This window comes from Carettochelys insculpta, chromosome 1 (genome assembly GCF_033958435.1).
Source record: "Carettochelys insculpta isolate YL-2023 chromosome 1, ASM3395843v1, whole genome shotgun sequence".
Taxonomy (NCBI): Eukaryota; Metazoa; Chordata; order Testudines; family Carettochelyidae; genus Carettochelys; species Carettochelys insculpta.
The window spans coordinates 181168403-181192317 of NC_134137.1; the positions used below are offsets into that span (position 1 = coordinate 181168403).

The 23915-nt window shown below is 43.2% G+C and overlaps 1 protein-coding gene across 1 annotated transcript; it reads left to right on the forward strand.

Annotated features, from left to right (window-relative positions):
- The first annotated feature begins 3001 nt into the window (after positions 1–3001).
- On the forward strand, positions 3002–23126 carry CFAP298 (cilia and flagella associated protein 298). The gene is made up of 8 exons (XM_074996918.1): positions 3002–3157; positions 3895–4044; positions 9375–9542; positions 11557–11624; positions 17933–18091; positions 18670–18801; positions 22503–22598; positions 22688–23126. Exons 2-8 carry the CDS (start codon positions 3906–3908, stop codon positions 22796–22798), a joined length of 873 nt encoding a protein of 290 aa, XP_074853019.1. The 5' UTR covers positions 3002–3157; positions 3895–3905; the 3' UTR covers positions 22799–23126.
- Positions 23127–23915: the final 789 nt, after the last annotated feature.

Consider the following 23915-nt stretch of genomic DNA (forward strand, 5'->3'; position numbering starts at 1 on the left):
GGTTTCCTTCTGCCGTTTTAAGAAGTAGCAACTCCATTGCTAATCCATCCTTGGCAATAGTCACTGCTTTTCAAGTACCATCTCCTGCCCAGAGAACATATCAGTGAACAAGATGTTGGCAGGCAGATAAATAGTGGCAAGTTTTTAAAGTGCTTATAATGCAAATACTAAAGTCTAAAAAAAAAAAAATGGGTGAACTAAAGTGCCTTGTATTGAATGAGAATATTGATACAATAGGCATCACAGAAGCTTGGTGGAATGAGAATAATCAATGGGATACAGTAATATAGAGTACAAAATATAGTGGAATTAGAGAAACAGGTCATGCTGGTGGGGGAGTGGCACTGTATGGGGAGGAAAGAAAGAATAGAGTCAAATGAAGTAAAAATGAACCTAACTTTTCCCTAGAATTTCTATGGCTAGTAATTCCATGCTTTAATAAAACTATAGCTACAGGGATATATTACTGACCAGGATGATGATACTTCTGAAATGCTAAGGGAGATTAGAGAGGCTATAAAAATAAAAAAACCTCAATAATAATGGAGGATTTCAACTATCCCACCACAACAGGAAAGGCAATTTTTGATTTAGCCCCAATTGGGGCACACGATCTGGTCCAAGAGTTGTATAGCTAGACTACTTGGAAATAGTGGCAATAACATAGTTAAATTTAACATCCTTGTGGCAGGAAAAATATCACAGCATCCCAACACTTTGTGTGCGTCTACACTAGCCAGCTACTTTGAAGTAGCTGGCACAACGTCGAAATAGTACGCATCCCGTCTACACATGCCATGAGCTATTTCGACGTTGAAATCGACGTTAGGCGGTGAGACGTCAAAATCGCTATTCTTATCCGAAGATGGGAATAACACCCTACTTCGATGCTCAATGTCGAAGTAGGGCGTGTGTAGACGATCCGTGTCCCGCTACGTCAAAATAGTGGGGTCCTCCATGGCGGCCATCAGCTGAGGGGTTGAGAAATGCTCTGTCCAGCCCCTGTGGGGCTCTATGGTCACTGCATGCAGCAGCCCTTAGCCCAGGGCTTCTGGTGGCGGTGGCGGCTGCTGCTGCTGCTGCAGCTGGGGGTCCATGCTGTGCGCACGGTATCTGCAACTGGTTGTTGGCTCTGTGCATCTTGTGCTGTGGAGGGCAAGTGTGTCTCGGAGGGGCCCTTTAAGGGAGTGGCTTGGGGCTTTGCTGGCCCCTTATTTCAACGGGGAGTGCTTGTGTGTGTGGACGCTCTGCATCTCCTTCCGGGGCGGCTCCTTTCGACACTCCCCATCACTACTTCTACGCCGAACATCAAAGGCACCAGCCCTGGAAGATGTATAGATGGTACGTGTCAAAGTAGCCTATTTTGATGTTCTTACTCCAAATGAGCAGAATAAGGGGACTTCGAAGTAGGCAGGGTCCTTTCAAAAAGGAGCCCCGTCGGGACGAGCTGCGCGGCGGGGAGCCACGTCAATTTCCAAGTGCCGCGGCCGCCCGCATGCTAATGAAGCGCTGAATATGCATTTCAGCACTTCATTAGTAAACTTCGAAATGGCCATTTCGAAGTTTGGGGCTAGTGTAGACGTAGCCACAGTGCGAGCTTCTTGTGGTGTTAGTAAAGTAATAAATAACTGTTTTCCACACCATTCATGATTTTCTAGGCCTCTGACATATCCCTCCCATTTCACTCCCTTTAGTTATTCCTCTTCCAAACTGAAAAGTCTGTCTTGTTCATTTCTCCTCATATGAAAACTGTTCCTTACCCTCTAATCCTTCCTGTTGCCCTTTCAGTACCTTTTCCAAATCTAATGTCTTTTTTCTGATAGGTGACCAGTATGTGGGCATGCCATTACATTATACAGAGCCAGTATATTTTCTGTCTCATTATCTAATCCTTTCCTAATGATTTCCAAAATTCTGTTAGCTTTTCCGTTTTCAGACTGCCCCTGCACACTGAGCTTTTTTTTCCAGGGATCTACCCATTTCCACAATGATTCCAAAATCTTTTTCTGGAGTGGTAAACAACTATATTAGACCCCATAAATTTTGTACATATAACTGGGATAATAGTTTTTCAGGTGCACTGCTTTGCATTTATCAACACTGACTTCCATCTGGCCTTGGGTTGCCCAATAACCCAGTTTTGTGACATCTTTTTGTAACTCTTGCAATCAGCTTTAGCCTTTACTATTTTTAGTAATTTTGCAGCATTTGCAAAGTTTATCACTTCACTGTTTACCCATAATAATAATTAATTTAAATAATCGAAATAATTTATCAAGTTTAAAACCATTGGTCCAAATGCAAATCTGTGCAGCACACTATTACAAATCCCAGCCGCACATTGCTAGCTTCCCCCCACTCTTTAAGTGCAGTACTTGGCAACGTTTTCATGACCATGTTAACAAACCTTCAATAATTTGAAGCTTTGTGTTATTCATAATCACTTTGCCACTCTGTTTAAAACAAATGCCCTGTGCAAGCAGCTCAAAACCTGTTCAGCCTGACGACTGCCTCTGCCCGGAGGCAGACCAAGAACTTTTAAGCAAACCTCAACTATGAACTCCAGACGTTTAGACTTTGGCGGGAGGCCAAATACCAAATACGGGCCCTCCCCGTAATTAAATAAATAGCACCAAAGGCGGGAGACGGGGCTCTTTGGGGCAGCCGCCCCGTGGTGGAGCAGAAATTGCGGTTGCAGCCGCCCAGAGGCTCCCTGGGGCCTGTCCAGCGGCCATGCCCCTGAAGAAGGGTGGCGCGGCCTGGGGAGCCCCCCGGGCAGCACGTGGCAGCGTACGGGCGGGGGGTGCAGGGCCCAGCCAGGGGACGGGGCAGAAGATGCGGGACGGGGGCTGGCGCCCAGCCCACGCGCGGGCATTACAAGGCCCCGGCCGCCGCCGCCGCTGGGGGGTGTCTACGCGCGCCGCCTTTCCCTTCCCTTCCCTTCCCCTCCGGGGGGCGGTGCCGGGGCCCCAGCGCGCATGCGTCCAGGGTCGGGCCGGGCCCGATTGGCTGCGGCCTGACGGGAGCGAAGCGGCGCCCCTCCCCCGAACCACGCCGCGGCGCTTGGTCTCCAGGGACGCGGCGGTGGTTGAGGCCCGGCCCGGCCCGGCCCGGCCCTTCTGGGGAGCGCTGGGATCGGACTCGAGCTCCGGGACGGGTGAGGCGGTTGCGGCGAAGGGGAGCCACGGCCCAGGCTCTCGCCCCTCCCCCCCCCCCAGCACCCCCCCCCCGCGCACCACCGGACAGGCCCCACAGAGGCCCTCGCACCTCTGCGCACAGCCCCTCCCCCTCCCCGCTTGAGCCCTGTGTCCGCGTTTGGGTGCGAGTGGTTCACTGGCTAACAGGTCGCTGGTAGGGGCTGGAGCAGCCCCCTGCCGTCATCCCGGTCCGGCCTTCCTCCCACAGCGTGGTGGGGATCAGGGCTGCTTCCCAGGCTCCCTCCCCCACTTACCAGCGAACCAGTTACATCCCTAATCTGTATCCACATCCGCACGTGCAGAAGCCTGGCGCGGATATCCACCTCCGCGGAAGCAGCTTCCTGCTGTATATCTGCAGGTAGCCGCATGTTTGTGGGGATCTAGATACGAAAAATTATAGCCATGTCCATATCTGCGATAGTGACCTGTGAATAGCTGCACTGACGTCTGCGGGTGCGGATACCCGTGGATATAAAATGGATGGATGTCTGGTGATTTGCAGGACTCCACACGTCACTGTTTGGTCAGGACAAGATTTCTATGTTTCTCATTCTACTTCTGTTTACAGCTCAAGGGAAGTTGCTTGTCTCCTGTGGGGAGCATCCCATTGCTGGGTTCTCGGTGCTTGTGCCTGGTGATCTCTTCCTCTCTCTAATATGACAGGAAATTGGAGCCAACAACTTCCATTTCTTTCCAGTCCCTGCAGAGATGGTTCAGCTCCATGTGAAGCGTGGTGATGAGAGCCAGTTCCTGTTGGAAACAACATGCAGCATCTCCTTGGAAGACTTAACAAAGCAAGTTGCCAGGATCTACAATAGCAGGCTCAAAGTGCAGCGTATTTGCTCAGGTACTAGCCCGATCCATGTCATAGAATCACAGAGTTGTAAGGGACCTCAAGAGGTCATTGAGTCCAGCCCCTGGCCCCAAGCTGGATCAGCCCAACTAAGTCACCCCAGCCGCGACTATGTGAAGCCGGGATGGATGGAGATTCCACCACCTCCCTAGGCAACATATTCCAGTTCTTCACCAACCTCCTGGTGAAGTAGTTTTTCCTAATATCCAATCTACTCTCCTTTTGTAACTTCAGACCATTACCCCTCGTTCTGTGCTCTGTCACCACTGAGAACAGTTTCTGTCCATCCACTTTAGAGCACCCCTTCAGGAAGTTGAAGGCTGCTATTAAATCACCCCTCAGTCTTCTCTTCTGTAAACTAAATAAGCCCAGATCTCTCAGCCTCTCCTCATAGGTCATGTACTCCAGCCCCTTAATCATTTTCATTGCCCTCCGCTAAACCTGCTTCAGCACGTTTACATCCTTTCTGTACTGGGGGACGCAAAACTGGACACAATGCTCCAGATATGGCTTCACGCATGTCAAATAGAGGGGAACAACAACGTCTCTGGATCTGCTCAAAATGCTTCTCCTAATGCACCCCAATATACTATTAGCCTTCTTAGCTAGAAGGGCACACTGTTTACTCATATCCAGCCTTTCATCCATTATAATCCCTAAGTCTCTTTCTGCTGTACTGCTGCTTAGCCAGTTGGTTCCCACCCTGTAACAGTGCTTGGGATTCTTCTGTCCCATGTGCAGGATGCTACACTTCTCCTTGTTGAACCACCTCAGATTTCTTTTGTCCCAATCCTCCAATTTTCCTGATCACTCTGGATCCTATCTCTACCCTCCAGTGTATCTACCTCTCCCCCAGCTTGGTGTTGTCCACAAACTTGCTGAGGGTGCAATCCAATCCCTCATCCAGGTCATTAATAAAGATGCTGAACAACACCGGCCCCTGAACCAAGCCTTGGGGCACTCCACTTGAAACTGACTGCCATCCAGATATTGAGCCATTGACCAATACCCATTGGGTCCGACCGTCAAGTCAGCTTTCTATCCATCTTATAGTCCATCGATCTAATCCATACTTCCTTAACTTATGGGCAAGAAGTTGTGGGAGAATGTAGCAAAAGCTTTACTGAAGTCAAGGTATATCACATCCACTGAATTCCCTATGTCCACAGAGCCAGTTACCTCATCATAGAAGCTGATCAGATTGTTCAGACACGACTGGCCCTTGATGAATACGTGTTGACTACTTTTGATCATTTTCCCCTCCTCCAAGTGTTCCAAAATGGATTCTTTGAGGACCCCCTCCATTATTTTCCCAGGGGATTGAGGTAAGGCTGACCAGTCTATAGTTCCCTGGATTGTCCTTCTTTCCTTTTTTTAAAGACGACCACTACATTTGCCTTTCTCCAGTCATCCGGGACCTCTCCCGATCTGTGCAAGAGTCTTCAAAGATAATGGCCAAAGGCTTGGCAATGACATCTGCCAATTCCCTCAGTACCATGGGGTGCTCTAAATCCAGACCCATGGATTTGTGTGCATCTGGTTTTTCTAAGTAGCTCTTAACTCATTCCTTCCACCACCAAAAGCTGCTCTCCACCTTCCTGCACTGTACTGCACTGTCTAGCGCCATAATGTAGAAGCTTTCCTTGCCTGTGAAGACTGAGACAAAAAAAAAATTGAGTATTTCAGCCTTTCTTATGTCATCTGTCACTAGGTTAGTACTCTCATCCAGTAACGGCCCCACACTTTCCCTGATAACCCTTTTATTGTTAACATGCCTGTAGAAACCCTTCTTGTTACCTGTCACATCCCCTGCCAGCTGCAATTCCAATTGTGCTTTGGCTGTCCTGATTACTGCCTGGCATTTTCCAGCCTTATAGTTATGCTCCTCCTTACTCATCTGTCCAAGTTTCCACTTCTTATATGCCTTCTTTTTGAGTTTAAGCTGACCAAGGATTTCCCTGTTAAGTCAAGCTGGTTGCCTACCATATTTGGGTTTCTTACTATGCAGCGGGAAGGTTTGTTCTTGTGCCTTCAGCAAGACTTCTTTAAAATATTGCCATTTCTCCTGAACTCCTTTCCCGTTCATCTTTGTTTCCCAGGGGATTCTGCCCATCAGCTCTCCCAGAGAGTTGAAGTCTGCTCTTTTGAAATAAGGGTCTGTATAATCCTGCTCACCTTTCTTCCTTTTGTAAGGATCGTGAAATCTACCATCTTGTGATCACTTCAGCTCAGGTTGCCACCCACGTCTATTTCTCCTACTAGTTCTTCCCTATTTGTGAGGAGCAGGTCAAGTTGTGCATGGCCCCTGGTTGGTTCCATCAGCACTTGTACCAGGTAGTTTTCCTGAACATTCTCCAAAAACTTCCTGGATAGTCTGTGTGCTGCTGTATTGGGCTCCCAACAAATGTCTGGATAATTAAAGTCTCCCATGAGGACCAGGGCTTGTGATTTGGAAGCGTCTCTTAGCTGTCTGAAGAAATCTGATCTACCTCTTCTCCCTGATCTGGCGATCTATGGCAGACACCAACTACAACATCACCTGTATTGCTTCCACCTCTAAGCTTAACCCAAAGACACTCAACTGGCTTTTCTCCCTCCTTATACTGGAGCTCTGAGCAATCAAAATGCTCCCTAACATAGAGTGCAACTCCTCCTCCTTTTCTACATATACCATGCAAGTGACCAGGAAATTCTGTTTGTTGTGTGTTAGTGGCCCTGCAGCATCTAAAGATAGGGTGACCGTCCATCCCATCTTCGGGATGCCAAAAAGGCACCCCAGCTTATTTTAAAAACGGGACTAATTGTCCCGTATCTGCTGTGCAGGCGCAGCTGCCTGCTGGAGAGCACGTACTCTGCGTCAGTACATGCTCTCCAACTGAGGGAGCTGGCGGATTAGCTGGAGGAGGGGGACCACCATGGCTGTGCCATCCCTGCCCCTTCCCTGAGCCCCCACATCCCATATGTGACCATGGGAGATATAGTCGTCCTATCTAAAAGCCTTATATAGCAAACTCTTTCATATCTGGCATTTTATCATCTGGAACTTTCAAATAACCAGCATTTTAACCACAAGTAAATTTTACTTACATTTTCCATAAATACAATGTAATGAAAGTAAATACAAAGAAATACAGAAAACGCAGTATAAGTTTACAGTGTACAGTACCCCGTTGTTGATAAAGTACTCTGCATACATTTTTGTTTGTTCCTTAATAACTAACCTTGTTTTTCTTTAGTGTTATGCATCCCTAGGTATACCTCTCTATTATCCGGAATATTTAACTATCCAGTAACCTCCCGGTCTTGGGGCTGCGGGATATGAGAGAATTTACTGTAGTGCAGTAGACAAGTACCATTATCTTCCTCTCATGGTTGGAGAACTCAGGCACAGGGTAAGGAGACCTGGGCCATACAGGAAGCCAATGGCAGAACTGGGAACTGACTAGAGCTGGTCAAAAATTTTCATCCGAATGATTGTCAAACAAAAATATACGCTATTGTAAAACTGAAATTTTGGGCAGGAAAATATTGACTTTTGCTGAAAATCAAAATGAGGAGTTGTATTTTCTCCATAACTTTGGGAGCTGGAGAGGCAGTTTCTTTGACCTCAGACCTTGCGCTTCCTTTTGTTACAAGAGTTCTTTTTTCTTTTTTTGTGATGTTTCATCCTGACATAGGGGAATGCTTTGCTTTCAAAAACAAATCAATTTTCAAGGCAGCTCAAAAATTGAGCCTGGGTCTCCTAAGCACCTGCACATCAAGCAGTCCTTTTTCTTTGAAGTTGAAGGAGAAATTAGCCACAAAAAGCAATTCATATTGCAGCCATCTTAGCCAAGGAGAGAGGAACAAGCAGGTTTCATGTATCTTTGCCACCTATGTTCCTGAATGAGTAGTAAACGGCAATTACATGCTGTCCTCAATTCTATATTCCGGATCAACAGATGTACCCATTCGTATAAGTTTTTGTTAGTTGGTGTAATCAAGATTTGTTGCATTCTGTTGTCAGTCGAAGGTCTGTGTTGCTTTTTGCGTATTTCAAAGTAGGTTTAACCTGTTAATTTATTTTAACTTATGCTGCTGTGATGCCTCATATTGCAAAAGCTCTTCTGTTCTTAAAAGTTCCCAGGCCTGACTTAATGCAGAGACAGCATTTCAGTATAAATCTTGGGGTATTGTAATGCAATTGTATTTTCCAGAAGCTTGAAATGTCGAAGTTGGGAAAACTAAATTTAAAAATTTTGGAGTTTTAGCTTCTCTTCCTTCATAGGTTATAGATAGCAGGGTGTGTGTGTGTGTGTGTGTGTGTATTTTTAAACTGTATATCACAAAGTATGGTTGTGCCATTATTCAAATGTTTCACTGCTCAAAAATGTGAAATTAAATAAAGATTTTGGAATTATCAGTAGAAAAATGTGGTGGCAGCAAACAGCAGGTGGCACTAATGTACAAATGCTTACACAATTTCCTCTGCAGCTCTTTAAAGCTGAAGCCTAGCAATGAAGAGTTGAGCTTTCATCTAAAATGTTTTTTAATGGGGTACAGGTTGAAACTCTGAAGTTGTCAGATGAGAAAATGTCAGACATCCATTGTCCAGCAGGACTGTGGATCTTGCAAGACCTGAGGGTCCCGGGGCTGGGAGGCGGAGGGGCCAGCTAAACCAGTGGTAGGAGCCCACAGCAGGGCAAAACAGCCACAGCTGGTTTAGTCGTGGGGGAACCAACAGTGGCCAGGGAGCCAAGGCTGGTAAGCTGGCGGCCCAGGCTTATGGTGGCTCATTGCAGGGGCCAGGCAGGCACGTGTGGCCTAGGGAAGCTGGCAAGTGGCAGCTCATCCCTGGGACTGGGCAGGAATCTGCAACCCTGGGAAGCCCTCGTACAGGGACCATCAGCTTGCGGCAGCTCATCCTTAGGGCTAGTCAGGAAGCCATGTCCCTAGGAAGTTGCAGGTGGGGCTGTGTGCAAAGGCACAGCCCTGGAAAGCCACAGCTGCGTCTGGGCAGGAAGCTGCAGCCCAGGGAAGCTGTGGTTGGGGAGGAGCGGATGAGGGTAGGAGCCAGTGGCTGGGGAGCCTGCAGGGATGGGGGAGTCAGGAAGCCACTGGTGACAGCAGGGACGGCAACCTAGGAGTAAGTGATGATGCCAGCAAGGGGGCAAAATTGACTTCCCCTGGGCTGGCAAAATCCCTAGTCTGGGACCCCTCAGGTCCCCAGGGTACTGGACCAGAGAGGTTGAACCTGTATCATGAAAAAATTGGTAGGTGTCTGTTGTTCAAATTAAGTGCCTTTGATGCAGCATTGCTTCTATACTCTAACCTTGTTTTTTTAGAAATTGAGGAGCTGGCAGAACATGGTGTCTTCTTGCCTCCTAGTATGCAAGGACTGACAGATGAACAGATTGAAGATTTGAAATTAAAGGATGAATGGGCAGATAAATGTGTACCAAGTGGTGGAAGTGTCTTTAAAAATGATGAAATTGGACGAAGAAATGGACATGGTAAACACATCTTAAGAATGTTTAACTAAGACATGATTTCATGAGGAACTTGAAATTATTTGATATTTTGACTTAGTATATAGTTTGTGCCAAATTGCATCTGATAGCTAGTTCATTTCCTATAAATAATGCTAAAGTTTATAAATGGAGATTTTTAAAGGCTGTTTAAGTATTATTGGGCAGCAGTTTAAATCCATAGAAACTCCATATTTGGCTGTAATCTTATAATAAATTAAACTTGCTACATCTGGGCTACTCTTTTTCCTTTGGTAAAACAATAATAAGCTTGCAATAGGAAGGAAGATTAGTGTCGATGGTATTGAACTAGAAAACGTAGAGAAGTTATACTGGGGTGCAACATAACATGATCTAGACTGTAAGAAGGGAATAGCAACTAGAATAGCGAAAGGAAGAGCGAGTTTGAAGGTGATGGATAAGATCTGGAAAAGCAAAGCAATTAGCTTAAGAACGAAGCTGTGCGTCTTTGAAAACGTGTCTATTCATTAGCATGTTGTACGGATGTGAGACGGGTGATAACGAAAGATTCGAAAAGAAGAATATTGGCATTTGAAAGGAGTTGTTATAGAAAGATTCTGAGAATAGGATGGATGCAGAAGGTCAATGATGAGGAATTATATAGGAAGATAGAGCCGAAAGAGACCCTGCTGCAGAAGGTTATAAAACAGAAGCTACAACTATATGGACATATATTTGCAGAATGAACGATGAACAAAAAATCAAGACCCGAGTATTCGGCATAATGAATGGTTCAAATAGGAGAGGCAGACCCCACAGAGAATGGATAGATGATGTAGTAGATTGGTGCAGAGCTAGTCTACAGAAACTAAGCCACTCCGCACTGGGTAGGGAAAGATGGAAGGAAATAGTGAGAGAGGCATCAGACACCAACAGGCCCTGAGCCCACGGTTATTGATGATGATGATGAAAGTCAAGTACTCAAAAATTAGGACGTTTCAGAATTAAAATTGACTGTGCAACAATTTATGCAGCCTCTGCACATAGTTGTTAATAACACAATCACGTACTGTTTTTTTCCAGATGACCCCAGCCTCATTTAGTGAATAGGTTGTTATTTAAGACTTCTTTTTCTCCTTGTTCATTAAATGGCCTGAGGCCTTATTTAACCTTCTCTCCCTCTCTCCTTTTCACTCACCTGTCTTCACTGAAATTAGGCAGTTTCCTCCTCTTCTTTACTGCCAATGCCCGAGCAGTGTAATCATTGAGATCATAGAAGAGAGAGTTTCCTTGCTCTCAGTTTCTGTGCTCAATATCACTAATTCCTCTTAGTAGAAGGAAGGTGCAGTGCCCCTTTAGTTTTTATTTTTATTTTTTCAAGTTACATTCACCTTATCAAAAACAACAAGGCATCTAATGAAGTAGTTTCCAGCCCATGAAAACTTATGCCCACATAAATTTATAAGTCTTTCAGATGCTACAGGACTCTGTTGTTTTGGCTGAAACAGACTATCACACCTACCCATCTGACCACTTGTATTCATGTAACCACATTTATTATTCAAGGTCCAGAAATTTAAAGCTCTAGTTTCCATAAAAGCATAGTTCAGAATTTTACACAGTAGAGAATGATAGAAAAAAAAAAGGTGTAATATGAGCCAGAGGTTATACAAGAGAGTCAAGCTCTAGGTGATGTTTGTGAGGACTCTACCTTTTGGATTTATTTGAAGTTACGTTCAGTCGATTAAGACCATTTAAAAGGCAAAGCCCAATCAAAGTGACCTTCTGGGTGCCTGTCAAAATCTTGCCTTTGATTGTAATTTTTTTGCTTTGTTTTTTGTTTACTGTAAAGAAACTTGATTATGAATTCATAGACTTACAAATAGAGTGAAAATAAGTAGCATGAGTTCTGTATTCATGATTTAGTAGTGTTTAAAGAAACTTGCTTACAGTAGGTAAGAGATTGCATTTTTAAGCAGATATTTATAGCAAGGAATGTTAATATAGTGTATTAAATGATGCATATATTGTTTTCAAGCTCCAAATGAGAAAATGAAAGAAGTTTTAAAAAAGACAGTAGAGGAAGCTAAAGCACTGATCTCTAAGGTAAGATTTGAAAGTAACACTTAATCTTTCTGTTTTTCAGAAACAATGAATTTGTTTGAATGCAAAAGATAGTAATTTCCAGCAGCAGTGTGAAATAATTTGAATAGTCTGATAAAATCTGAAATCCTTATCAATTTTGTTAATAACTTGAGGCAAGATGTTATAACGAGATATAGATACTAAACTCTTGAGTTGATGCTGGCATCTCAACTTTGCAATAAATAATTAAACCACACTTCATTCCATCCACATGCTCTTAATTTTTATTTGTTATTGATACATTCTTAGTGTAAATGTCAGATTTTTCTGATGAAAAATAAACTACAATTAGAAATGTTGACAAAACCCTGCAGCCTAGACATACCCTCAATGTATGGATTTTAAAAGAATTTCAAAAGCCAAGGTGTTTAAGGAAAAGTGTTTGGCTAAAAGTGATTGTTGCGTTTGTGCTTCTATAGCCGTGTCTACATGTGCACGTTACTTCGAAGTTAACTTCGACGTTAGGCGGCGAGACGTCGAAGTCGCTAACCCCATGAGGGGATAGGAATAGCGCCCTACTTCGATGTTCAACGTAGAAGTAGGGACCGTGTAGTCGTTGCGCGTCCCGCAACTTCGAAATAGCGGGGTCCGCCATGGCGACCATCAGCTGAGGGGTTGAGAGACGCTCTATGGTCACCGTGGGCAGCAGCCCTTAGCCCAGGGCTTCTGGCTGCTTCTGCGGCAGCTGGGGATCCATGCTGCAGGCACAGGGTCTGCAACCAGTTGTCAGCTCTGTGTATTTTGTGTTGTTTAGTGCAACTGTGTCTGGGAGGGGCCCTTTAAGGGAGCGGCTTGCTGTTGAGTCCACCCTGTGACCCTGTCTGCAGCTGTGCCTGGCACCCTTATTTCGATGTGTGCTACTTTGGCATGTAGACGTTCCCTCGCAGCGCCTATTTCGATGTGGTGCCGCGCAGCGTCGAAGTTGAACATCGACGTTGCCAGCCCTGGAGGACGTGTAGACGTTATTCATCGATGTTGCTACATCGAAATAAGCTATTTCGATGTAGGCTTCACGTGTAGACGTAGCCTATGTCAAACAAGTAGCATATCGACAAAACATAGACAGATATTCGTAGAGTGGAATTGAGTAACGTCTGCCTCAGTCCTGCAAACATGTGCACGTCCCTAGTTTCATTGAACTCAGTTGACTACATGTGATTCAATTTAAGCATGTGGATAAGCCTTGGAAGGATCATGGCCTAAACCAGGTAGGATATGGAAAAGTGGGAACACAGTACTGGAAGAGATTTCTCAGCCATCAAAACCAATCTTCTGTTATTACAGATCATCCAATTTCAACTACTTTAATAGTTACTCAGTTATATGATGCACTGTATTACTGACCAAAAGGTATTTAATCTACACATTTCTAAATGTAGTTAATTTTTCGTCAGACTGAACAGGGCCATCCCCCACAGCACCCTTGAACAAGTCTGGGCCCCTCATACCCTCAACCCCGCTTCCTGAGGGTCCCTCGTTGGCGGGACACTCCCTCCCTCCCCCATGTAGAGACCACAGCCTGAGAGTGAGTTACCTCCACAAGGAGGTCCATGATGGCCTTCCCCACACCAAATTGTTTGTCCAGCGAGTGGTAGCTGTCGGAGGTGGTGAGATTCCAGCAGGCAGTTGCAACCTGCTTCACCACAGGGATGATGGGCCGCAGCTGGTTGTCATGTCTCCCGCGGGCAGGGGTGAGCCAGGCACAGAGCTCTAAGAAGGGGGCCTTCTGCATGCAGAGGTTTTGGAGCCACAGCTAGTCATCCCACTGCTCCATAACCAGCTGGTCCCACCAGTCCGAACTGGCGTGGTGCCTCCAAAGCTGCCTGTCCACCCTGGGGTGCAGTTGCAAGTGTGTAGTCCTGCAGCCAGGACAACAACCCCAAAAATGATCTCAGGGTCACTCTTGCTGAGGAATAGGAAGGCAGCTGTCCGAAAGTTCAGAACAAGCTGCAGCATGCCCATTTGGGGACATTGCAAGCTGAGGTGCAGCTCCAACTGCATGGTATCCAGGGCCCAGCTGTATCACCCGGAAATGCAGGGCAAGCACAGCAGGCACTGCGAGGGCTTTGCTGTCCCTTGCAGGGTTAGGCAAGCCTGCAGCTGGGGCAGGGAACTGCCTCTTGGAAGGAACTGGTGGCCTGCAATTCTGGCTCACATGGTTCCAGGTGGCCCTTTTGTCAAGAGAGCGCTCAGGATGTCTGGCCGCTCTCTGTCAGGAAAGCGGATCTCTCGCTTGATGCACTTTGGTGTCTGGACATGGTCTATCAACAGAAATTTTGTTGCAAGATGGCTTCTGACAAAGCTTCTGTCAACAAAACCCTCCAGTCTAGACATAGCCTGACAGAAGAATGTTGCAAACTATGAGGATTTATAGTCCTGTTTTTTAACCCCATTAGATTTAAAATGAACATTCTAATTGATGTGGATTTTAGGTTGGGATATATTCTAGATGTATAGTGGTATTAATGATGCACTATTTCTTCAGATTTGGATTTTTTTGGCTTCTGTTGCCAAGTCATATGCGATAGCAGCAAGCCACGGGTATCACTTAACTTACCAACTGCTGCTTGCAGCTAGAGCCTGCTCATAACCCACTCTGTCCTCTGTGCATCATCTTCCCACGTGTCATAATGGTTTGCCAGGACTCTATGGGATTTGGGGCACCAATTCGAGAGAAGATGGCTGGAGAGCCATCAGTAACCTGGTAGTCTTCTGTGCAATGACTATATGAAGGCACGCTTTTGCACCGAGACAGAAATATAGCGTGTCCTTGCAAAGAACCTTCCAGATAAAATACTTGTTTGTGAGCAGTTTAATTATTCATGATAGACTCTTCACCTGTCTGTCTCTTTCATCCTTCAACTGAGTCTTTTTTTTTTTTTAAAGCTTAGTAGTATTAAACTAGAACTTGGAACTGGTCTCATAGTCTATGACTAAGAGTTTGTGGTTTGACTCCCTGTCATTTTCATTTTGGTTTCTTATTGTGATGTCTCTGGTGTTTTGGGTTCCATGACTGCATCACTTGACATTGGTCCATCCTGGTTGATTAAAGCGGATGATGTAACTATAATTCGATTGATGACAGGGATCATTAGTATTCCACTGAGCAAGGATGGTTGTCCATTTGCAAACATGCGAAGTTTCTACTCAGAAAATTACTACTTGTCAGTTGATTTTTGCCAATTGCTGTCTAGTCTCCTATCTCCCCATTTTCTGTGATTTGATTTGGAAAACATGCTAGTCAAAGTTTAGGCACTACTGGCATGTTACATAAGTTCCAATTTGCATTCAGCAGTTCCCTCATGGTTGTGACCCTGCTTGTGTGTGCCACGAATGATGATCTGCTGGTTTTAAATTAGTGCCATTTGGCTGTTCTGGTTATGTTGATCATTTCAGCAGCTCATATGTATGAAGCCATTGCACACTGTTATTTCTAAATAAGAGGTAGATTATTAGTAAATTGCTGAGATGAAATTTTGTATCCCTTGCTCAATTGTCCCCTGCAAATGTGGTCTCTGCTCTAAAGGAATGCCAGCATGAAATTTGCTGCTTGATACTGTATTTTCATTTTCTGACCAGAACTATTACATAGCATTGCTGTATTTTTTACCCTGGAGCAGGGGTTGGCAACCTGTAGCTCTTTAAGGAGCCCCTTGTGTCTCCAAGTGTGCTGCTGCTGACTCCACTTGCGGCTCTGGAGGCTACCAGTGCTTAAACAAAGCCTGCCGTTAAAGTGGACTTCAGTTTTTTTTGTTCAAGCAGCAGCAGCCTCCAGAGCTGCAAGTGGAGTCAGCGGTGGCAGGGAGCCCCGGAAGTGAAAGCCTGCAAGGTAGGGCACAACCTGCACACGGGGGAGGGAGACCTGTGGGGAGGTGCGGCCGAGCCTGCCCTGCCGGAGTCACGCTGGGGAAGAGGAGGAGGAGACCAGGCAGCTGCCAGCGGGCAGAGGGAGGGTGAGCGGATTCTGACTCCCAGTCACACGGGAGCTGCTGTCCAATCCGAAGGGCTGCTCGAACCTCCTGCGAAGCTCAAACCAGCGCAAGCAGGGCTGGACTGCATGGCTTGTTGCGGTTGTGTCGAGACCAGGGTGCACACCCAGCACAGTGACTCCCTCCCACCTCCAGGCACTGCAGGGGGTCTGCCCACACCCTGGGCTTTCAGCTTTTCCCACTGGGGGGATGGGAGGGCTTTTTTGGGGCTGATGGGGTTAAGCCTGGGGATGAGGGTCAGTTTGTGGCCTGGGGGGTAAAGTTTGGGGATAAAAGGGTGGTCTTGGGAGCTGAAGCGGGTAAAGTCTGGGGATGGGGGTAGCTTAACTTTTTAACTGTTACAAATCATGTGTGCACTGTTCTTAAAAGAGGGGTAACAAAAAGTGCCATCTGACATTATTTATTAAGGACTGTCTCATATTCACGTGCTTTGTGACATTTGAAGTACTAACTTAGTAACTGAAAATGAAAAAAATGGCTCTTCTCCCTGTTTTGGCTGCAGACACCTGCTCTGGAGGATGCTGGATTTCAGTAGTGTGTTGAAATTGGTTATATATTGTATTTTTGTGAAGTGCTTTGCATTTTTGGATGAAAGATGAAAACGTGGGTTTTTTTTAATTTGCATATACCTTATTTATAGCCAAGCGCCTAAAAGTATAGTCAGCTTACTTGGGGTTTGGAGGTTATTTGTTTTCAAATTATCACTCCATAATGATGAAAATGAACCTATATGATATTTTTCTTGCCAAGTTTGGCCTTACAGATTGGGAAGTAATGTATTGGACTTGACAGCTAATGAGTCTAATAATGTTCACAAGAAGGCATCATTCTTTTAGTCTCCTTTTTCAATAACTCCCTGAGCTGAAAACTTTGGCAAGACAAAGTTCATAGTAAAATATAAAAGTATGTTTCAGCTGCAGCTTCTGTTCAATGATTATTCCAGTTACATATTGTGTCTTATGTTGGAGCTGTGTCAGTCCCAGGATGTTAGAGAGACAAAGTGAGTGAGGTAATTTTTTTTACTGGAACAACTTTTGTTGATGAGAGAGACAAGCTTTCAAGTTTACACGGAGCTCTTTGACTAACAAAAGTTAGTCCAATTAAAAAAAAATTACATAGAATCATAGAATCGTAGTGCTGGAAGGGACCTCAGGAGATCATCCAGTCCAGCTCCCTGCTTCAGTCAGGATCAACCCCAACTAAGTCATCCCAGCAAGGACCTTGTCAAACCGGGACTTAAAAACCTCTAGGGATGGAGATTCCATCACTTCTGTAGACAGCACATTCCAGTGCTTCACCACGCTCCTGGTGAAGTAGTTTTTCCTAATATCCAAGCTACTCCTCCCCTTCTGTAACTTCAGACCATTACCCCTTGTTCTGCCATCTGTCATCAATGAGTTCTCTCTCCATCCTCTTTAGAGCACCCCTTCAGGAAGTTGAAGGCTGCTATTAAATCACCCCTCAGTCTTCTCTTGTATAAACTAAAGAAGCCCAGATCGCTCCATCTCTCCTCATAGGTCATGTGCTCCAGCCCCTTAATCATTTTCATTGCCCTCTGCTGAATCTGCTCCAGCACATCCACATCCTTCTTATACTGGGGAGCCCAAAACTGGACACAGTATTCCAGATGTGGCCTCACCAGTGCCAAGTAGAGGGGAGCAACCACATCATCCACCTTGACTCTGTGTTCCAGTCATATGGCAATTAAGTGTCTGTGCTGTATTAAGTGCTAAGCATTGATGTAAGAGCAGATCCCATTTGTGTTTTGCTCAGTCTTGTCTTTCATTTGCATGTGCTTTTTTACTTTGTCTCAAGTCTGTAGGGCCACTTCTGTAGCCCTTATCTGACTTTTGATACTTATTAACTTTTGTCCATGAATCACAGTTAGTCAAAATAAGAGATTTCCTGATTCAGTTTCTACAATTATTGGCAGGCTTATTTGAATGCCTTTGTTCCATAGATAACTACAACAGAAATGTTGTTATTTAATTGTATGATGGATTACATTTAACACTATTGAATGGCTGTTTGGGATTTCAGTTCTTTGCCAGTACAAGCAAATAGAATAACAAGAGAAGAGTTTACTGCTTTATGCAGCTGCTTCATGAATCATGATAAAAAGAACTAAATGTGATTTGCTGTGGCATAAAGTTTCGCTTTGACCAAGTGGCCTCATTTCAGTATCACGCTGTTTAACACGAAGTGATTTCAAAACAGATGCTTTCCTCCTAACTTAATTACTTTGTTTAAATTGTAACAGTACTCCTGTTTGTATCTTAGAAACAAGTTCAAGCTAATGTATGTGTTAATATGGAGATGGTGAAAGATGCACTGGACCAGCTCCGAGGTGCTGTAATGATTGTTTATCCGATGGGATTGCCTCCACATGATCCAATTAGAATGGAGTTTGAAGATAAAGAAGACTTGTCGGGAACTCATGTATGTAATAATATATTTGGCTTATGTACAGTGCTTGGGTTCAATTTATGCTCTTGGAAGGAAAAGGAGAATTTTTCCATTTATATGTGTCAGTGGCTATTGGATTTCTTGTATGTATTCTTATTTCTTGTGGTTTCTCAATATATTTGAAAAAGTACATGGAGCATCAATAAATTAATTGAAAATAAGATGAACAAACATATATTCAGTTGAACACCCTCCATACAAATCTGAGCTTACGTGGTTTTATTTGGCTGTCCATTTTAAATATCTGCTATCCTTATAATACCACTTGTGAGAAATAAACATTTTGATGGAGAAATGTGGAAGGTGATACTGTGGTTTTGGCCCCTCCAACATATGAATTGAGATCAGAGGAAGAAAAATATAGCAGTAACTTTTATTTTAATAAGGATAAGAGTGTAAATCCAAGAGAATTTGAAATATTTATTGTCCTTTCTGTTACTCTCAGACAGGAATTCTCTTATAAATTGATTATGGAAGGTTGTTGCAGAAGTCTCTGTATATACAAAAATTACCAGTGTCCTATTTTTTCTCGCGAACTGTAATTATCACAGGCTGGACTTGAGGTTATTGAAGAGTCTGAAGCACAATTGTGGTGGGCAGCAAAGGAGTTAAAAAGAACTAACAAACTTTCAGACTTTGTGGGCAAAAATGAGAAAACTAAAATCATTGTGAAGATACAGAAAGTGAGTATTACTGTCAGTTTCTGTGTATGATTCAACAATGAGTTTTTTATAGCAGAGCATTTCAAATAGATTTAGAAAATGGACTTGGCTGATTTTAGGTTGGGTGTCTTTAATGTGATAAATTGAGATTGACTTGAAGATTTCAAATTGTCTGGTTTTTATTAATTCCTTTAGTCAGCAGTGAAATCCTGCACATATCCTTGAATATACTTTTGAATAGCTGGGTGCTACTTTTAAAATGCATTTTGTGTGTGGTTATTTTGAAATAGGACTGTCATGTAGACATAGCCCTAGAGAGGATCCCCTAACAGTTTCTGTGAGCGTTGTGTGACTTTCAGTGTGTGTGTGTGTGTGTGTGTGTGTGAGCGAGAGAGAGAGAATATGGTAAGTTTAATTTTTCCTATTTTTATACCCATTGTCCCTCTTTTAGAAAAAAAAGAGAAAAAGAAAGAAAGAAAGAAAGAGAGAAACTATTTGTGCTTGGGACTTCACCAGTACCATGATGTCTCTAGAAGTATGGCTGAAAAAAAAGCCCAGAGGGTTCAAAACTTGCCTATCTGTTGATGAGACTTTTTTGCTCAATGACAGTCATTTAAGCTGCCTTTTTTGTCTTGGTGAGGGGCACATCCCTCATAGATGCTCAGTATGTTGCTCTTCCGAGAGGCCACACAAGTTGAGAGAGCCTGTCTTAAACTCTTTTTCTTCCAGAGTATTCAGGGAGAGCTTCCTCAGACACAGAGAAGAGGGCTTGATATATCTATGAAGGAATAGTCCATCAATGGCTATTAGCCAGGATGGGCAGGGATGGTGTTCCTAGGCTCCGTTTGGCAGAAGCTGGGAATGGGCAACAGTGAATGGATCACTTGATGATTGCCTCTTCTGTTCATTCCCTCTGGGACACCTGGCATTGGTCACTATTGGAAGATAGGATATTGGGCTGGATGGATTCTTGGTCTGACTATTACGTCCATTCTTATGAACAGTCTTCCTCAGACAGTGCTACTCTGAGCTGTGGCTCAACTCCAGCTTGATTCAAAGAGCTCAAACCCGTCAGTGATCAAGACTTCAGAGCAGCTAATTCCTCCTCTACCCCAGTCATGTGAAAGGCACAGGCAAGAAAAATGAGTACAGGACTACAGGTCACCTTTCTCACCTTGCCTAGTAAAATCTGGCAAAGAGATTTTCAGATTACTCACCCAAAAGGCAATGTATAGCCCAGATTGGGTCCTTTGATGTCTTAGCAAAATCTGGTCACCAAGTAAACATGGTACCCTCTCATATGGCAGTTCACTTGGTACCAACTTCTCAGTACCAAACTATCCATATCCCTCTCTCTCTCTGAGTAGCATCAGTTCATGAAAGTGCCAAACAGCACAGACCCACAAAGTTGATGTCACAAGACTCCAAACATCTCAATTTATCTGCCAGGAAGATTTATTCTTTATTGAGTCATCTGAGATGTTATGTCAAAATCTGATTTTTCATTTAAAGAAGGTAACAAGATTTATAGAGAAACTCTCTCAAGAATATAGGGAAGAACTGAAATGTATTGTCTGAAGAACAGTTTATAGCAGTGGTGTCTAAAAGAAATTTAACAATCACCACAGCTCTCCTGCCCCCACCCCAAGCCAGGTGCCCTCTCCACCACTTCTCTCCCGCCCCCACCCCCGCCGACTGCTGGAGATTCACCAGAGCCACTGCCTGAGCCACACTCTGCCACCCTGCGCAAGCTGTCACATGGCCCAAGCAAGCCACAAGAAGACCCACTTCTGCCACCATGCACTAGGCACGTGCGCGGAGGGGCACTCCACGTGCGCAGCTCTAACAAGCTGCTTCGTCACACCACAGTGTCCAATTCACCACATATGCAAATGCACAGCATATTGGACACAGTGAGTTTATAGCTTGAACATCTCTGTAGGGTGAATTAAGTGTTTCGAGTCTGGCAGCATTCTAAGTAGCCACTTTAGCTGTCGTGCCCAGGGGTTCATGACTCCAGTCTTCAGGGCTACCAAAATAAGTTTCAGCTAATATAAATGAAAGTTTTGAAAGTTGTGATCTGTTCAGTATGTGTATAGCAGTCAGGTTCCTGGCCTTGGGACAGTCTCCATAACAGAGCTGCCTCAGAGCTGCAGGTCCCCAGGAACAGTAGCACAAAGACATTAACTAGAATGTCAATTTCATATATTTTGAATAGTAACAGAGAGGAAGCTGTGCTAGTCTATATACTATCAAAACAAAAAAGCAGTCCAGTAGCACTTCAAAGACTAACAGAATAATTTATTAGGTGATGAGCTTTCGTGGGACAGACCCACTTCCTCAGATCATAGCCATACCAGAACCGACTCAATATTTAAGGCACAGAGAACCAAAAATAGTAATCAAGGTTGACAAATCAGAAAAATATTATTAAGATGAGCAAATCAGAGAGTAGAGGGGCAGGGGTGGGGGGGAATCAAGAATTAGATTAAGCCAAGTATGCAAAAGAGTCCCTATAATGACCTAAAAAATTCCCATCCCAGTTCAAACCACGTTAATGTGTCGAATTTGAATATAAAAGAGAGTTCAACAGCCTCTCTTTCCAAAGTACTGGTCTGGCTATGGTCTGAAGAAGTGGGTCTGTCCCACAAAAGCTCACCTAATAAATTATTAGTCTTTAAAATGCTACTTGATTGCTTTTTTGTTTTAAATCCAGGGTTGTGATCATATTTGTAGGATTATACCTTTAGTATTCTACATGTTAACATCCTGGGCAAACACTTTCAAAAATGAGTACCTAAAATTAGGCACCTAAATCGATATTTTGGGACTTCAGTAAGCAACCCACCTTTTGAAAGTTCTGAGCAGTCATCAGTTGTCATTGAAGTAGTCTGTTTTCTCATTTGTTATGCAGGCTTATTTCTGGGGTATGCAGATATATTGTTTGATACTATTGAATTTCATACATAAATGTTATATGAGCATTTCTGTCATATTTAATATCTGACGAACTGATTAAAGATTAAATCTAAGTTTTAATTACTTTTTGTGAATTCAAGTATTTTTCAGCATCTGAGTAGAATGTTATTAGCCAAACTGATCGAACATGGATAAACTAGTCTTTGAATTTAAAATTTAACATAATGATTTGGGAGAGAAGCCCATCATGTACTTCACAAATTTAGATACTGAGTTTGTTATGCGTATGAGGACAATAATGAAACATCTGCTGAGAATGTTAGGATTGTGGGAAAAATAGAACTTAAAAAAACACATCTTTAAAAAATTTTATTATTGCATTTATGTTGCAACCTTAAGAATTACAGCTCTCATCCTGCACCATTAAAGCCAATGACTGCTTTACCAGTGATGTCAGTGAGTATAGAATCAAGCTGTCTGTTTCTAAGTATTATAGTAGAAATTTTAATTATTTTAAGTTAATAATAAAATAGGAGGGGATTATAATTATTAAGCTCAGTACTCCCATTGATTATAATATAACAGATTGGGCCTCAGATGTAGAGGAATGTTTTTCAGTTTAAATTAAACTTTAATGTTGATTCTTTTGTGTTTATAGAAAGCCATGAGCTTTGAGATGATGTACTGTTTGAGGAAATTGTTTTGCCATCTTTGTTTAGCACTTCAAGATTCTGATTTACTTTTTTTTTTTTTTTTTTTTACTGAGCATACCATGTGAATAAATGTTATCAATTAACTTTCAGAAAGGACAAGGAGCCCCATCACGTGAACCTGTGATTAGTAATGAAGAACAAAAACAGATGATGCTGTACTATTACAGGAAACAGGAGGAGCTAAAGGTAACAAGTGATTTTACAAATAGAGTGAAGCAAATATAACTATTTTCAATTATTTCACAAAAGCTTTCTTTGTTAATTTTATTTTGCAGAAATTAGAAGAAAATGATGACGACTCCTATTTAAATTCAGAATGGGCAGACAGTCATGCTTTGAAAAGACAGTTTCACGGTGTAAAAGATATTAAGTGGGGACCAAGATGAAGCTCTCCTATCAGCTGTTTTCTCTTTAGAAATAATGACCTATCCTTGTTATGTAAGCACCCTGTTAATATTTGTGATAAATGTTTAAATTTCCAGTTTCATAGTAGAGATTCAGTTTAAAAATGAATTTAATATTAACTTTAATTTTTAATGGAAACATCACATTTCTAATAACTCTCTAAAGAAAGACTTGTCTGTAGTGTGGCTGTGTAAATCCCATACTGTAAATTTTCATAATTCTGTTTTAAAGATTTTTGAAACCAGAATATTTAAATCTTAAAATATTTTGCAGACAGTATTCATAGCTAATAAAAACTAATTAGATGATTGTGCTGATAGCCTTGATGTTTTTTTTTAATTTCAGAAATCAGTTTTCAAGTGTGCCATCTTGAATTGATGTGAATTCAGTGGCCTTAGCTCTTCATATCTTAACAAGGTTCATTTTAAGCTTTTTAAATGAATGGATTTTGTTAGCAATTATTAAAACAAGCTGATTTTGTTTGAACACTGATGCAATGGAACTTGTTTGCTTCAGTTTCGTTCCCTGTATCATAGGAGAGGAAGGGACTTTGAGAGGTCATCAAGTCTAGTCCCCTGCACTCACATCAGGACCAGTCCCCATCCCTGACAGATCTCCTTTTCTTTTCTTTTTAAATCTAACTTGCCCCAGACCCTTGAAAGGTGCCTCTCAAGGATTGAGCTCGCAACCCTGGGTTTACAAAGTCAACGTGCTAACTGCTGTGCTATCTCCCCCCTTCCTTACACTTCTTTTTATTTTAAATCTGCAAACAAGGCGCTATGCCCAGTTAATACTGTTTTTGTTTTCATCATTTTCATGTGTGGGCTGTAAGAAATCCAGATGTTAATGAATCACTTCTAACTATTGAGACAACAGTTGTTCCCATCTAAAAGTGAGTTTTATAAAATTGTAAGTACTTTTCAGATAGTAAAACAAGATGTGCTTTGGAAATAGTTACAGTGATTGTATCAGAGACACATTTTCTTTCAACAGAATTACTTTCTCATTTATAATAAAAGTAGCCAGTTACAGTGGAAACACAGTTATAAGCTTGAGTTTAGCCCATCCCTGAAATCCACATGAATAGTTCCGACTCTC

Coding starts and splice junctions, on each gene's coding strand:
- CFAP298 (XM_074996918.1), top strand. CDS start 3,906: ATGGTTCAGCTCCATGTGAAGCGTGGTGATGAGAGCCAGTTCCTGTTG. Junction 4,045..9,374: donor AGTGCAGCGTATTTGCTCAG/GTACTAGCCCGA, acceptor TTGTTTTTTTAG/AAATTGAGGAGCTGGCAGAA. Junction 22,599..22,687: donor GGAAACAGGAGGAGCTAAAG/GTAACAAGTGAT, acceptor TTTATTTTGCAG/AAATTAGAAGAAAATGATGA.